This window comes from Trachemys scripta, chromosome 4 (assembly GCF_013100865.1).
Source record: "Trachemys scripta elegans isolate TJP31775 chromosome 4, CAS_Tse_1.0, whole genome shotgun sequence".
NCBI lineage: Eukaryota > Metazoa > Chordata > Testudines > Emydidae > Trachemys > Trachemys scripta.
In genome coordinates, this window is record NC_048301.1 from 131095131 (window position 1) to 131111663 (window position 16533).

At 53.0% G+C, this 16533-nt stretch overlaps 1 protein-coding gene across 4 annotated transcripts in view; it reads left to right on the forward strand.

Annotated features, from left to right (window-relative positions):
• PPFIA4 (PTPRF interacting protein alpha 4) overlaps positions 1-16533 on the forward strand; it is a 191584-nt gene that overhangs the window by 123034 nt on the left and 52017 nt on the right. For all 4 annotated transcript variants that reach the window (XM_034767574.1, XM_034767576.1, XM_034767577.1 and 1 more), the window contains exons 11-14: positions 2338-2469; positions 3403-3465; positions 5078-5169; positions 16284-16425. In XM_034767574.1, coding sequence (XP_034623465.1) covers positions 2338-2469; positions 3403-3465; positions 5078-5169; positions 16284-16425 — 429 coding nt within the window. The remainder of the gene's footprint in view (positions 1-2337; positions 2470-3402; positions 3466-5077; positions 5170-16283; positions 16426-16533) is intronic.

Below are 16533 nucleotides of genomic sequence, written 5' to 3' on the forward strand. Positions count from 1 at the left end.
GTCTGAAGCCTGGAAACACAGGCGCTTCTGCATGCCCCAAAAGCAAGAGCTAAAGCATACAAATAAATAAATAAAATCTCTGCCCCGGTAACTCAAAACTCAGCAGAGTCCTGTGTGAATCCTGCTCTTGGGCCTGGAAGGACTTTGATCTAAATCTTTGCTTATTTCTGACGGTTAGTGAGAGTCTGGAAACGGGCTTAGAATGACCATGTGAACGTGTCCCCCCAGCCGAGCCACGCCCCTTGCTCTACAATCCAGCCTGCCCACAGCACTGTCCAGGAGGGTCACTGGCACCCAGGCAGGTTTCCTTACTTGAGTGGCGGCAGGGAAGTGTTTGGCTGGGAGCTTGGAGCTACAGGCACGTGCTGCTGTGTTCTGAACTGGAGCAGGCTGGATGGCCCCTGCCTGTCCTTCCTGCCTAGCGCCCGGCCATGGCACTGCCAGCATCTCACCTGGTTCAGGTTGTATTTTATGTTCCTCGCACATGTCTGTGTGCTTTGTGCTGATAATGTGCATCACAGGAATGGCAGGGGGAAGGGTTTATAGTAAGGGAGAGCAAACAGCACAGGGAGAGGTTCCCCTCCAAGCCACAGCATGGGAGAGCAGCGACTCCTGTTGTAATAGCTCCCCCTGCATTGGCTGGGGGGCTAAGGACTCCCCTTTTGTTTCAGCCTGTCCTCACTGCTGCTCAGGGGAGGCTGGCAGTTTGGGGAGAAGGCAGCAGGGGCATTTCGACAGCTGTTATACCAATAAAAACTAGCAGGATCTTATTAAAGGGGACAAGATAAAGATGCCACATTTATTATGATAACAATTTGATTTATGACCAATAACTAATATCTTAATCCTTATACACACACATTATACCTAATACCTATATGCGCGCGCGCGCACACACACACACACACACCAGATGTTCTGCAGCTGCTGCATAGTTACCAGTCCTGCTTGAGTCTGTGGCTTGAGTTTGCAGCTTGGGTTCGTAGCTTGTGGCGGCTAACTGGCCAGGAAAGCCGGGCACAAGGACGAGCTGGGTCTCTGTTGGGCATGCACCGATGCCCTTCCATGTTGGCAGCAGAATGTTACCCTCCTCCAAAGTTTTCCATCTCACCCATCCTTTTTGTAGGCTTTAGTTTGAATCCAGAGTCTATAGGTCTTGCTGTGTCACGCTGCCTCCAGGTTTGGTGATTGATCACCCGTCAATTGCAGACATGACTTTCAGCCTGGGACCGGGCTTTGATCTTCCTTTTATTGTACCTTTTCTTTTTAGGGTGGATTCTTCTTACTTTGTTAGGGCTCTTGTCTGCATCTTCAGCTGTTGGTGTTTGAACTCTATTTAATCAGGATAGACTGGGGATGGAGGTTGATTCCATCATCCATACATACCTCATTCACACATCTAAACTAAACTAATAAGATTACAGCAGGGTTTGCAAAAATGAAGGTTGCAGCAAGCCCTTACAAAATGGAGTAAGCGTTTTTAAAATGGGGTTTGAATTACAATATGGCAAACAGTGAACAGAAATTACACTGTAGGCAAGTGTAATAAATGGTGAACAGAAGTTACAATACTGAAACAGTGCAAGTCTTAGTGATTTAAGCAGGAATTGGATTGATAGTGAAACTAACAAAGGCAGCTGACTGAACAGCCATGGCTCTTAACAAGCATCTTAATTGTTAATTAGCCAGTTATTGGGGTAACCAGTTTTATGAATGAATATTGTTTAATTCATAAAACTTTACTTATGAAGTTACATTAATAAAGTGAACAATTAAAAACAATTTCATTCATTAGTTCTACACAGCCAGGAGCTGAGAGGCTTTGAACCAGGTGTGCACGGGGTGCATCTCCTCTTTCATCCCCCGTGGTGGGTAAGGCTGGAAGTCATTAGAAATTTTGGTGGTGTCTTGAGCTCCTAGTTCCCCACCCCTGAACCCCTTGACAGCAACCAGCTGCCCCGGTATCCACCACTGCATCCAACACCAGCGAGGAAGCTGTGTGCTTGTGCTAAAGCCACCAGCAGCGAAATAGCTAACGGTGTCACACAACATGTCATCATTAGGGTTCAGAGTCTTCCCCCATTGACATCAGTGGGACACGTAACACCTGGTCAGGTTCTCTGCAGGCTCAGGGAGACCACGCAGTAGCAGTTTCAGCCAGGTTCACATTCAGTAGGTTCTTTTCGCTAAGCTGTCCCAGTGCTGGGTAGGGGCCTGTGTTGGCCAGAAGATGGGCTGGGCCTTTCCCGACTCCTTTAAAGAACCATTTGAAAAGCATCCCCCCCAGCACGCCCAGCTCCAGGGGCTCAGGCAGCTGATTGCCATTTGCCGTTGCAGGCCCGGCAGCGAGAGAAGATGAATGAGGAGCATAACAAGCGGCTGTCTGACACCGTGGATCGGCTGCTGAGCGAGTCCAATGAGCGGCTGCAGCTTCACTTGAAGGAGCGGATGGCAGCCTTGGAGGAAAAGGTACCAAATGCAGCATGAGGGGCAAAGGGAGACTGTGACAGCTCTGTGGAGAGTACAGCTTTGCAGCCTCTGCACAGGGGAGAGATGGGCAGAAGGGCTGGAAAAACCAGGCCTAGGATTTCCAACCTCCCTGTGAGATTGGTCGTCCCTTTCTACCGGGCATTGGGCGGCTCTGCAGATCTCACCTGTCACCTCCCAGTCCGGTCGCTAGCAGTCCCGATTCAGTGTTACTCGCTATTATCCGTATTGTGGTAGCACCTACAGGCCACTGTGCCAGGGAGCAGAAGGTCCCTGCCCCAAAGAGCGTACAGGCTAGCTAGGCGAGACTCCCACAGTGTGAGGGGCAGGGATGAGGCACGTGGTGGGCGGGGGGAAGGGGCGGTTTTTTGTGGCACATGCCGGATTGCTCGCCCTTCATTTCAGGGCTGGGGGATATTTCTCCTATAGGAGCAGTGGGGGAAGGAACCTCACTGGTATGAAGATGGAGCTTGGTAAGTTTATGAAGGGGATGATATGAGAGGGACTGTGATAGTGGGGACTGGACTCGATGGCCTCAGAGGTCCCTTCCCATCGTATGTTCTTCTCATGGCCTGGGGCAGCCCAGTGCAGGCCTGGGACAGGGGTGCGCAGTTTGCAGATATTGTTTATTCACACTCCAGTTTGTGGTAGCTGCGAGTACCCGAGGAAGGGATTTTAAAGCAGATGGTTGATGCCACAACTAGTTATTGCCAAGGTGGATCTGTCCATGCAATCGCTCCCACTGCCAATCACTGCCAGCTGAGTGTCTGGAAAATGTCACCTTCTGTTCTGACGTGTGTCCATCAGCCCGGCCCCCTCTGAGGCTCAACTTCGACCGCGTGGGCACATGTCCACTGATTGAGCTAAACGGACTCTCTCTCTCTCTCTCTCTCTCTCTCATTTTTTATGTTTAAGAATACGTTGTTGCAAGAGCTGGAAAGCACCCAAAAGCAGATCGAGGTGCAGCAGCATGACAAGGTACGTGCCGCTCCGGGGGGGCTGCCTGAGGGATCGTGCTGCCTCACTCCCAGTCCTGTGCCTGTGGCAGCCCCACTTATTGGAAACACCCTGGTTACGGGTGCAAGAGCCAGGATCCCAAAATGCCCAGCAGCACGAGTCCCATAAATAAAGCCATGCCGTGGTGTGGGTGAAAGCTGCGAGTCCCACCAGCCCCTGGTATTATTTAACAGGCACATGCTCTCCAGTCTAAGCTGTCTACAGATTTATCCTGCCTTCGTCCCTGGCGTAACCGTGCCCCTTCTAAAGGGAGCGTAAAGTTGGCCAGCTGATTCTTGCTCCCTGCCCCTTCCTCCTAGTTTATATGAGGGGGATTTGCAGAATAACTCCCGGGCTCTGGGGAAAGCCCTGCTAAGCAGGTGAAGTTTCCATAGGGTGAGTCTCCTGGACTATCTTGGTGCTTGCTGAAAGGGGTTCCACAGCCCAGGGCTGCCTGCCAAGGAAGCTGCATCCCCTATTCCCAGGCAGCTTGCCTGGTCCCTAGGAGCTCGCTCCATCTCGGCCTGAGAATTGATCTCGGCCCGGCCTGCAGCAGGGCTTGAAGATCAGGAGCAGGACTTTGCCTCTTCCTTGATGAGAAGCCAGTGTAGGGTTTAAGCAGCCCTGCTTTCATCCCCGGGCCTTGCTCATAACTATCCTTGGACTGCTCTCACCTAGCCCTTCTTCTTCTATGCTGTCTGCTGCGCCCTGACCCCTCGGGATGTATGACCATGGCCTTAGCTGTCGTCGTCTCGAAGCTGATTCGCCCTCGAAGGGCTGTGACTGCTCAGGGCAGTGCAGGGAACTGGATCTTTGGGAACTGACATGGTGCTCCATGCTTGGCGGAAGGAGCATTCAGAGAAACCCAAGTTTTGATCCGTTTGCACACTGGACTGGAGCCTGATGCGATGGTGTCACTCGGTCCTCCTCCATTTACACTAGCATCCCGTCTAGTCATTGCTGATGCATCTGGCCTCATTAGCAGTGACTTGATGGGATGTGGCTGCAACCTTCTGGGAAGGCAGGAGTTTGCCATGCGGTGATAATGGTTTCCTGGCTCCGCTCCAGTCTGTGATGCCTCCTTGCCAAGCTATGGCCTCTCCATTGGCAGCTATTAAATTATAACGGGGCCACTTAGTGCAGATGCAAGTTTCTGATTAGGAAAGAGCTGCTGGCTGGCAGTGGGATTCCCTGCCAGTGCGGACTCCTTGCTGTCAGCCCTTTCGCTGGGATAAGTGCAAACCTTCACACGGCAAGGCGTGGAGCGAAAGCTGGAGATCCAAGTGGGGTCAGTTCTCCTTCATGTAACAAACTAACAACAGACTCCCATTGTTTCCCTGCGTATGCATCTGTCTGTTCCCACTATAACGTACCTAGCTGTCCCTGCACAGGCCCTAGCGTCATCATTTACCCTTGCCTGCATTCCCCGTGGCTTTACAGACACGTTGAAGACACCCAGAGCCTGGGACCGGTGTTTTTTTTGTTTGTTTTGTTTTTTAAATAGGGTTAACTGTAGAGAAACTAGATTCCCCAAAAGCTTAGCTGCTCAGTACAAACTAACCTCCCCACCTCTCTCTCGTTTCATTCTGAACAGAGAAGGTTGTCAGATGAAATTGACAAACTGAGGTCGGAGGTTGACCAGCTAAAGACAAGAAGCGGGACATTTGCAGACAGTGTACATACGAGGTAAGGACTTCAGGCTTGACCACAGACTGCCTTGCTGTCCCGTGATGCCGGCTTCCTAGGTGTGACGGGATCGATCAGGCCTTCTCTGCCCCCTGCAGGAGGCATCGGTTCCCTCCCTTGTTCTGGGAAAATCCACTCAGACCAGGCTACCAGCGAGACAGCCAGCAGACCGGCCAGGAAGGCTGGCCTGCTTCTTCTCAGTAACAGAGCTGGGGGAACTGGGAAGAGGAGGAGCTCCTCAGTGCTAGCCCAGAACCTCAGGGCCAGGTCAGGCCTTGCCTTCAAGTGCTACAATTAAGTGCTTGCATTTGAGAGGTTTTTTTACCCCTGTACTTAAAAATGCAGACAGCCAAATCCTGAGTTCATGCTGTTGTTTAACTGTTGAGAGAGACACGCAGCGCTTAGGTCATGGGTCACCCTGCTCCAAGCAGGTGGCCACAACTTACCGACTAAGGCAGGGAACACCTGCAATCTCGCACGTGGTCCCTTAGGGGCACTGCAGAGCAGCCCCACCTGCCACACTGGGCCATAGAAATGAACCGTGGGCTTGCTCAGTTTCCTGCTCTCTTAGATTCTCTCCCTGCACCGTGAACGATGGCCTAGGAGCGGTGCTGCTGTCTTTGGGACTGGCAGGATTGAGCTGCGGATTGAGCTTACACTAGCACTGGGCTGGGGGAGCAGGGAAGCCCTGAAGGTTGCTGCGTCAGACCTGACGGCATTTGGATTCCCTTTCCATGGCGGTAGCTTCAAAGGGGTGTCAGGCATTTTCAAAACAAAAAGTACCCATGTGTAGGGCTGGGGTCCCACTGGGGATGGGCTTTCCAGGGGCCAGGCTGAGGGGCTGCCTGTGCCTGAGCAGTGTTCCTTTCTCACCGCACTCTGCATGCTGGGCAGTCAGAAAGCACCTCTCCGTTCGGGAAGGGAATGGTAGGGGGTGGAATGGACATGTGGAAGGAGGAACTGATGAGGTCCCAGTGGGGCAGGGATCATAAAATCATAGAATATCAGGGTTGGAAGGGACCTCAGGAGGTCATCTAGTCCAACCCCCTGCTCAAAGCAGGACCAACCCCCAACTAAATCATCCCAGCCAGGGCTTTGTCGAGTCTGACCTTAAAAACCTCTAAGGAAGGAGATTCCACCACCTAGGTAACCCATTCCAGTGCTTCACCACCCTCCTAGCGAAAAAGTTTTTCCTAATATCCAACCTAGTCCTCCCCCACTGCAACTTGAGACCATTACTCCTTGTTCTGTCATCTGCCACCACTGAGAACAGTCTAGATCCATCCTCTTTGGAACCCCCTTTCAGGTAGTTGAAAGCAGCTATCAAATCCCTCCTCCCTCTTCTCTTCTGCAAACTAAACAATCCCAGTTCCCTCAGCCTCTCCTCATAAGTCATGTGCTCCAGCCGCCTAATCTTTTTTGTTGCCCTCCACTGGACTCTTTCCAATTTTTCCACCTCCTTCTTGTAGTGTGGGGCCCAAAACTGGACACAGTACTCCAGATGAGGCCTCCCCAATGCCGAATAGAGGGGAATGATCACATCCCTCAATCTGCTGGCAATGCCCCTACTTATACAGCCCAAAATGCCGTTAGCCTTCTTGGCAACAAGGGCACACTGTTGACTCATATCCAGCTTCTCGTCCACTGTAACCCCTAGGTCCTTTTCTGCAGAATTGCTGCCTAGCCATTCGGTCCCTAGTCTGTAGCAGTGCAGACTGAGCCCATCGAATGGTGCCCGTTTCTGCTTCCACACATGGAGTCCGAGCTGCGGCTGGTCCTGCTGGGAGCCGGACTTGCCATGATCCAATCACATGCAATATCATGCAAGATCTTGGCTCCACTGACTCAAGTAGGCTGATGGCACAGGGAGAGGAGAATGAAATCTCCACCTCCTTTTCTCTCCCCTTCCAAGACTGGATTGCCCCCTCCCTTTCATCTTCAGGCTGGGCTGGAGAACTTGTGAATTGTGTAGCCAGAAAATGGAGGTGGGAGGAGGGGCAGGGGTTCCTGGGGAGAGGCAGGGGAAGGGGCAGATTGTGTCTGGGGGCAGGATAGGGGACTTGGCGGGGGGGGTCTCTGCCCACCATCCAGAGGTTGTGGGGTTCCGACTGACCCTTGAAGTGTCTCCATCTTCTGCCACTCAGTGGTTGATACAAAAGCTGGTGTCACCCAGCAGGGTCCAGCTGGGGCACTGTGGTTGGAATCCTGATCTCCCTCCGCTGGGGGTGTCAGGACAGGCCTCTCGCCAGGGTGCTGCCCCCACCCTTTCCTCCCTCCTTTTGCAGCAGGCCCTGGCTAGCAGGCGTCAAACAGGGAGGTGAAGGAGGGGCTGGGGTTTCTGTCAGGGGACACAGTCCCTTTTCTCAAACCCGCTGTGCTTTCTCGCCCCCTGTGCCTGAGCAGGATGGCCCAGTTAGCAAGGAGCTAATGGGGAAAGGGTCCCCTAGTGTTCCTGTGCCCTTCCCCCCTGGGTCTTCGATCACATCACCCCAGCAGCGCGGAGCATCAGACAGGATGCACAGAATAGGGTGAAGAGTACTTGTGTCCCCTCAATGACAAGTCACCCCAAACCCCGCATCTTCCTCGGAGCAGTCTGGGGACGTCCCTGGGGTCTTGGAGAACTTGTCTGTCCTCTCCAGGCCACCTGGACCCTAGAATCCACTGTAGGGGATCGACTTGCTAGACCCATCACCGCTCCCTCTGCTCCCTTTATCCCCCCCCTGCCCGTAGATTAACGTCAGGGGTTAGACCCAGGGGTCTGTGTGCAGTGTTGGCTGCTGGAGCCAGTATTGCATTTGTTGCTATGCAAATTGTATTCCACCGTTAGGGAAATATGGATTGCACTTTTGTTGTCAACAAAGGGCTGCAGAGTCAGCAGATAGAGATAGGGCAAAGCCAGCTCCCATCTCCACTGGTGCTGGAAGGTGCTGTAATATTTGTTGCACACTCGGCTGTGAAGATTAAGAAGAAAAAAACAATATATAGATTGCTCCAGAAGCTTCTCTGATTTGCCGGGTGCTTTTCAGTGGTAGGGGGTTCTTTGCTGCCTTTGGAATGGCAGAAGCATTGATTGAGGTTTTCCACGGTGACTGTTCCCCGCCCCGTTTCACTGAATCTAGTGGTCTTTTCTGGCCACAATGATTTTTGTACAAATGTAACCATCGCGGCAAACACCAGGAAAACAATTTTTTTAAAGCCTATCATGCAGTTTCCCATCTGTAGGGAGGAGGCAAGTCCAGATCATGGCCAGGCCACTCTGCACACTTGGTTGCATTGGCTAAAGTCCTCAATGAGATTACTGCGGCTTTATGATCCAGTGAAGCAACTGTGCAGCAGAGGGCAGTATCTCGTCACAGGCTCCCCTAGGAAAAAGAGCACGGGACATCTTAGCAACATCGGCTGCCCAGGTCTCCATTTCACTCCACTCGAAAACCCAAATATTTTGATTTAAATACACTGCTGTGATGGTTCTTGGGAGTTGTAGTTTGGGTGCCTCATGTCCCCATTGTCATCTATGGGCCAGGCTCACCAGCTGGACTACATCTCCCATGATACACCATGGCCAGGGCCTCCCTGATATAATCTTGCCTCGCCAAGAAAAGAGACTGGTGCATCATGGGAGATGCAGTCCAACTAGGAAACTCAGCCCATAAGGGAGGATGGAGGTATGAGGCCCCCAAACTATGACTCCCATGAGGCACCATGGCAGCATTTTAGATCTGACATTTTACTAGGTTTGGCCGAAATTTTTTACTTTTTGAATTTCCATCAAAAAGTCAAAAATTTTCATGTAAAATGTAGACAAAAAATCAAAATATTAGTTGTGGACGTTTTCCATGGCAAAGCACCCCGTTTTCTGCGAGGAAGCAAAAGAGCATACTGCCTACTCACCGTCCACATCCGCTCAGACTCTCTCCTCAGACAATCTGATCCTTTTGTCCCATCTATGACTGAGGCAGTGGGCAGCAGGGACTGTTGACAGAGGAACGATGGTTTTAAAGTTTCTGGTCAGAGACCACAGCCAGCAGGTCCTGTAGGGAACTTGGTGGGAGAGAGAGAGAGTCCCTGGCAGCTGTTCTCTGACTTCTCCAAAGACCCTCCAGTAGGTCCAAGTGCAATCAGCTGTAGAGCCCACAGCAGCTGCACCATCCCTTGGAAAAGGGCTTAGAATTGCCTTTGATGCTGTTATTCCCCAATGGCCAGGGCTTGCCATCCCCCAGTCTGCACCTGAAGTGGAGGAGCCAGTATGTGGTCAAGAATGGATCTGAGATGGAGTTGGCTGGATATGTGGTAGGGGCCAGTAGCATGGGGCATTGACAAGAGGATTCGGGGTTACTGCCGGAAGAAGCTGGGATGTGTCTGAAGAGCGCGCCGGCGGTTCTTAGAATGGCGCCAGCACCCAGCAGCTTGACCAAGTTAATGACTGAGTATCCTAGGGCAACCCACTTGCAGACCCTCCTGTGACAGGCTGCAGCATGACAAGCGTGCCTGCCTCAGTTTCCTTTCTTCTGAGCAACTCTACACCAGGCTCTTTTGGCCCTCCTTGGGGCTGGTTTATTACCAAGCCATTGTGTAAATAGTCCAAAACAAATCTCCACACATAGTCACCCCCAGTGCATGTGGGCCTTGAAATCCCAGGACAGATAGTCCCCTGGTGCTCCCCATACCTGGGCTTGTCGTCGGTCCTCTCCTGTTGTTCTGCCAGGACAGCCACCGCAGCCCTTCCAGGTAGAGTACAACACCGCTCTTCCCAGAGGGGCCCCCACTGCCTCTCTGCTGGGAGATCATCCTCACCATCACCCCCGCCCCCATTCCATTAACCTCTCCTGGCATGGAGATGCCCATGGGTAAGCCCCCTGCTGCTTCCCTGCCTTCAGCCCTGTCTGGCCCTCGGCTTCCGCTTTCCAGCTTAGACATCAGCAGGCAGCTCCCTCTGCTGCTCTTCTGCCTTCAATCCTCTCCATTCCTCTAGCCCTGGGTCGGGGACGCCAGCCAGCCAACCTCTCTTGCTGCTCTCCTGCCTTTAGCCTTCCCCCAACACCCTCTTACAGCTTCCTTCAGGGACTTTCTCCGGGTCTCTGCAGCTCTCACCTGCCCTCTTCCTGACTGACCCGCTCTCTGCCCCATTTATATGGCCCAGGTGCCTTCCTTTAAAGCCCAGTTAGGTAGCTGCCGTGTCACAGCGCCAGTGCCACGCTGTGACACAGCTCATGGCTTTCCCAAGGAGGCAGCTGGTCATTGATCTGCCGTACCTAGATAGGTGGCTCATCAGGGACCCTATGCCCCATCACCGTAAGTGCCTAGAACTGTTCGGAATTTCTGGCAAGGAAACCAAGCCCTGGCCTCAGCCTGCCCCTCATGTCCAGCACTGCCGCGGAGCGAGTATTTCCATGAGATAGGACAGTGCAGAAAGCATCGCCTCTTCCCATTCCAACAGTCTGCTGAGACCTCGGCTCCCCGCCTGCCCCAGCCCTGCCCTCTCCTTGAGAGACAGGCTCTGTCTCCTGGGCTGCCTGACTCGGGGTTGTTTCTGGGAATCCGTATTGCTGACACCTGCAATTTCCTCTTCAGTCAGGACCTCCCGTGCCAGGCTTGCTGAGTTTCCTCCTTGTCCCCTCAGGAGGTGGGAGAGCCCAGCTGGTGTGTTGTGACACACCCACGCAGCTGGGGGAGCGAAGCTGATCTGTATACCCACACTGTGAGCAGCGGGGATGCTGTGAGGTGTTTCTGGGGCAGGCAGCGCCAGTCACAACAGAGGGTGGCACAGTAGGGAAGGGGCAGACACGCCCTGCCTGGGGGGAATCCCTCCTCCTGCTAGCTTGGGTGGAGAAAGGGCCAGTGGCTGAGGTTTCCAAAGCAGACTTGGCAATTTAGCCACGCAAACCCCGTTAATTTCAATGGGATTTGTGTGTCTGAATGCCCAAGTCCGCTTTGAGCATCTCAACTGGTAGCCATGACGTCTCCCTACCTAGATAACCTCTCATGGCCGACCCAGAACTCGTCTGTACCCAGGAGAGTCGCCTCTCCAGTCCCTGACCAATCCAGCTCGCTGCATGGTGCCCCGCTTCCCTGGCTCTGTGCCGCATCACCTCCCCCTCACCAGACGTTCTGGATGTTCCCAGCCTCCCCTCATGCAAGAATGAGCAACCTGGGTTCCTTCCTGCTTCTCCATAACAGGAGGATGTCAGGCAAGGTCCAAGCCCAAGATGGTCACTCCATGCCCGTGGTTGGTCAGCCTCCTCCAGATGTCAGTGGGTTCTGCCTGTGCAGCCAGAGCTGTCAACCCCGTGGGAAATCAAGCGCACCTGCCTTCTCAGTCCTGCCCTGACATGGGAGAGGCTGTGTCAGGGTTCCCTCCCCAATCTGAACTCTGGGGTACAGATGTGGGGACCTGCATGAAAGACCCCTAAGCTTATATTTCACCAGCTTAGGTTAAAAACTTCCCCAAGGCACAAATTCCTTTCCTTATCCTTGGATGGTATTGCTGCCACAACAAAGTGATGTAAACAAACATTCAGGGAGGGACCACTTGGAGTCCTACCCCCCCCCCAAAAAAAATATCCCCCCAAGCCCCTTCACCCCCTTTTCTAGGGGGGCTTGAGAATAATAATAATATACCAACCAATAGGTTAACAAATCTCTGTTTTTTAGGACACTGAAAATCAATCAGGTTCTTAAAAGAAGAATTTTATTTAAAAAAAAGAAAAAGAATCACACCTGCAAAATCAGGATGGAAGATAACTTTACAGGGTAAATAAAAAGATTTAAAACACAGAGGAGTCCCCTCTAACTCTGCTTCCCAGTTACAAACCAGGAATAAAATTACCTCTTAGCATAGGGAAAATTCACAAGCTAAAACAAAAGATAAACTAACGCATTTCCTTGCTATTACTTAAAATTTCTGCAGTTTTAGATGCATCATTTCAGGATCTTGTTAGGAGCTGGTTTACCTGCTTGGTCTTTCTCTTTGTCCCGAGAGGAACCAACAAAAAGAGCACTAACAAAAATTTACCCCCACCCCCCAGATTTGAAAATATCTTCTTTCCCCATTGGTTCTTTTGGTCAGGTGCTAACTAGGTTAATTGAACTGATTAACTCCTTCCAGGTAAGTGATTCTGTACCTCTGGCCAGGAGGGATTTTATGTTACTGCATACATAAAGGTTGTTACCCTTCCCTTCATATTTATGACAGGCTGGATCTGGCGGGAAAGGTGTCGAACACTCTCCTGCAGTCTAGGGGGAATGCCATGTCAAGGCGTGGCTCCGGGGCTAGAGGTGACCATGGATTGCCTGCGCTTCTACGGCTTCCCCAAGGGAGGCTAGAAAGGGCCGAGCGGGTAGTACCGCCTTAAATGCCATTTTGTGGCAAGGTAACAGGATACGTATTTGCCTGCTGCCCACTTGGTTAGGGTGTTTGGGCAGGTTGGTCCTCCTCGTTCATCCACCTGCTGGGTCCGGACTCTGCACCTCGGGTGGAATCCTGAGCCCGCCAAAGTCAATGGTGAAATTCTCAAGAGCCAGGATTTCCCCCCTGAGCTCCGCTAGACACATTAGCTCAGTGGTTTGAGCATTGGTCTGCTAAACCCAGGGTTGTGAGTTCAATCCTTGAGGGGGCTATTTAGGGATCTGGGGCAAAAATCTGTCTGGGGATTGGTCCTGCTTTGAGCAGGGGGTTGGACTAGATGACCTCCTGAGGTCTCTTCCATCCCTGATAGTCTATGATTAGCTGCCTGAGTTTGTGTCCACGGGGGTCTTTCTCCTCGTCAGTGTCAGTTCTCAACATCAATGAGCTGCCTGCTGTGTTCTGCAACCCCTCCCCCGTCCTCCCGATTGGTCATGAAGGAAGAGTTTCAGAACTATTCCTGACTTCCTTGCTGCTGCTGCCATTGGGGCAAGGAAACCACCACACACACACCCATCCCCCGTTCCCACATCTTCTCTCTGGCCTGTCCCCCAAGGAGGAGAAGCTGTGGTATTCCTTAGGGGTCTGACAGACACCTGGGTCACATCCAGAGAAGAATCCAGTTCAGGTCTTCAAACCCTCTTGTGTTTGCTAGTCTGGGACCTAGAGAGGGGTCCAGTCCTCTGCAGCAGCTGGACCAAACCCTGTACTGGTGAGAGATATCTGGCAGGATCGGAGGGGAATTATTTCCACAAGGGCAATAGCCTCTTCTTAAACCTCTAGAGAGAGAAGAGGTCTCAGCAGAGGATGGCCACTGTGCAGTCAGTCTGATTATAGAAGTGACCATTCTGATGGTCTGACCTCCTGCATCACACAGGCCAGACAACCTCACTCAGCAATTCCTGCATCCAGCCCAGAGCTTCCGGCTGAGCTAACAGGGAGCTTTTCGAGACACCCTTGTCTGAAAGACTCCAAGTGCCCCTTGCAATCTGTCCCATTAGTTAAGTGTCCCTTGTTGTCAGGGCCGGCTCTGGCTTTTTTGCCGCCCAAGGCAAAAAAGCCTCCTGCCCCCCCCCCCCCCCCCCCCCGCGCCGCGGGGGGGGGCGCGGCGCCCCCCCGCGGGCCGCCCCCCCCAACCGGCCGGAGCGCCGGGGGTAGGGCGGCGAGCTCGGCCAGGGCTCCGCTCTCCCCGACTGGCCGGAGCGCCGGGGAGAGGGCAGCAAGCCGGCCGGGGCTCTGCTCTCCCCGGCAGCCAGAGCCAGAGCGCCGCGCTGCCCCCCTCCAGGTGCCGCCCCAAGCACAAGGTTGGTGGGCTGGTGCCTGGAGCCGGCCCTGCTTGTTGTCTCTTCATTCATTCACCCCCTGCTGTGACCTAAGGCACTCTAGTGCCTTTGGCCTGGAAATTCCATTTGAAACCATCCCTTTCCGCTCGGTTAAGGGACTGCTGTTCATAGGAATTGCCAGACCAGACCAGGGGTCATAGACTCATAGACTTTAAGGTCAGAAGGGACCAGTATGATCATCTAGTCTGACCTCCCGCATGATGCAGCCATCTAGTCCAGGATTCTGTCTCCCAACAGTGGCCAGTGCCAGCTGCTTCAGAGGAAGGTGACCGAACCCCCTAGGAATACCCTGCCCAAGAGGGAAGTTTGTCCCTAACCCCATCAGTTAAAGGTTGGCTTAGTAATATACCAACCTAGAGCACAAGGGTTCCCTAGAAAAAGGAGACTGGGATCTATCTAATCTTCTCTTGCTCCATCAGTCCGGGCTGGTCAAGCAGGCAGTGCATTGTACTCCTATAAAGCTTCTATCAGCACCTGTCTGGAATGCCTTTCCTGTACAGAGATGGGCCTGAGCTGCAAAACTCAGCTGAGGCTCGTCGACCTGGCTCTGGAGGGCAGCTGTGTAAATTGTGCGGCTGATTGGGTGAGCACCAAAGCAGCATGTCACCTCCCTGGCAATGAACTCCATTGCAAAAAAGGCACCGGAAGCGGTGCAGGGATAGTTGGTGACCTAGCCCTCAGCCTGGAGAGCGGTAACATTTGCTGAGGACAGCAGAACTGGCAATCTCATTCGTAACGGGGAGTGTCCTACATCCCCCTTTGGAAAGAGTCACACATGAGGGGGATGGCTCAGGGAATTGCTGAGGGAATCGGAAGTGAGCCTGTGTAGGGTGCTGTATCTGAAAAGCACGACATGGAGTGGTGGGTAAAGCTCTGGAAAGTGCTGGCCATGAAAGAGATCAGGGCCAGATTACAAAGGTATTTAGGGATCTAACGATGCAGATAGGTACCTAATGAGAGTGACAAAAGCTCCAAAACAGACTAGTCACCTGACTCCCACTGGAAATCACTGGGATCGAGGCACCTAACACATTTTGTCTCCTAGTGGGATTTTCAAAAGTGCCTAATTGAGATAGGTGCCGAAATACCAGAGACTTCCAATGCAAGTCAGGCTCCTGACCTGGTTAGGTGCTTTTGTCCATCCCACTAGGCACCTGTCTGCCCCTTTTGGTGCCTATACCTTTGTCGATCTGGCCCTAAGAGACTAGGGCTAGGAGCAAAGTGAAGTGGGGAAGGCCTTGCCCACCTGCGGCACAGAAGGCCAACATGATTCCAGGCTGCATGACAAGTGCTGTCGTAATGAAGACAGGGAAACGATTCGGTCACTGGACAAAGGCGGGGTGAGGCCACATCTGAACTTGCCGGGTCTGAGCTCCTGCACTGCACAGAGGCGTGGCAGGGAGAGTGGCTCAAACATTTGCCAGCCAAAAGGGTTTTTCAGATAAAATAAATAAAACCTGTCCATTGGTGGGAACCCCCCTGCCCTGAATGCTTGGCTTTAAACTGGAATTTTTCAGCTTTTTGATGAACCCCCAAGAAACGTTGAAGAAAAAAATGTGACAAAAAGGAAACAGTTTGGGTTTTGTTGAAATTTTTGGTGGTGGTGCTGGGGGTGGGTAGCGGATCACTTCCTGGCCAGCTTTAGTGGCAGATCTTCACCACGGGGAGAGGCTGAAGTGGGCTATGGAGAAGAGAAGACTGCAGGGGAATCTTAGGGGGCTTGAGTCCTGTCGGGAATATCAGAAGAGTTTGGCTGAGAACTGTATGAACTCAGGGACCGGGGATCTCAGGGAAATGAGTAAATACACTGCAGGGCCTTTTCTTAGTGGCTCGGTTCTCTTAGCCAGGTGGTCGGTACCTGTGCTGCCTAGCACACGGAGGCGCAAGAAAACATGGTCTGTTACTTGGGCCCAGATCCTGAGCTGAGTGGGAGTTAGATACCTAAATCTCTTTGAGGAGCGGGGCCTTGGGCGCCAGTTGCATCACGGGTTTGGCTGGTTACGTGCACTAGCTCTTGCTCACACCCACCAGGTGGAACTGCCTCTCCAGAATCGGGGTGGGGAGATATTTCCCTGGGATCTAGAGACAGTGAGGTAGGGGCTTCACTTTCCTCCAGAGCCCTGAGCAGGCACTGTCAGTTCAGGTCAGGTGGTCACAGCCCCGGGAACTCAGACTTCCCCATCTCCATCTCTCTTTCCCTTCAGTGCAAGCCCAGGCTGGGCACGGAGTGCACTGGCTCGGCCTGTGGGGCAGGAGACGGGTTTAGCAGCCTGCCGCATGAGCCAGCTCGCCCCAGGCAGGAGGGGCTGCGCCTGTGTTGTCATAACCGCAGCATTTCACACTGTGGCTCTTCTCCCTCATTCTCGTAGGTCCCACGTGGGTAGCGCCACGGACCTTAGGTACCCCCTGAGCACGGTGGTTCACGCCCCCGCCGAGACCTTCGGGACGCCTCCTGGACTGCACCGGTCACAGATGGGTCGCTTTGCAGCTCTGCGGGAAGAACCTCCCAAGGTAAAATCTCCCAGTGTCAACCTTGCTCCGAGTGCGGCTCGTGGCTGATCTCAAGCCAGCGCCTCCGAGGGCAGCGGCCGGCCTGCGTGCAGGCTCCGGTTACGCCTG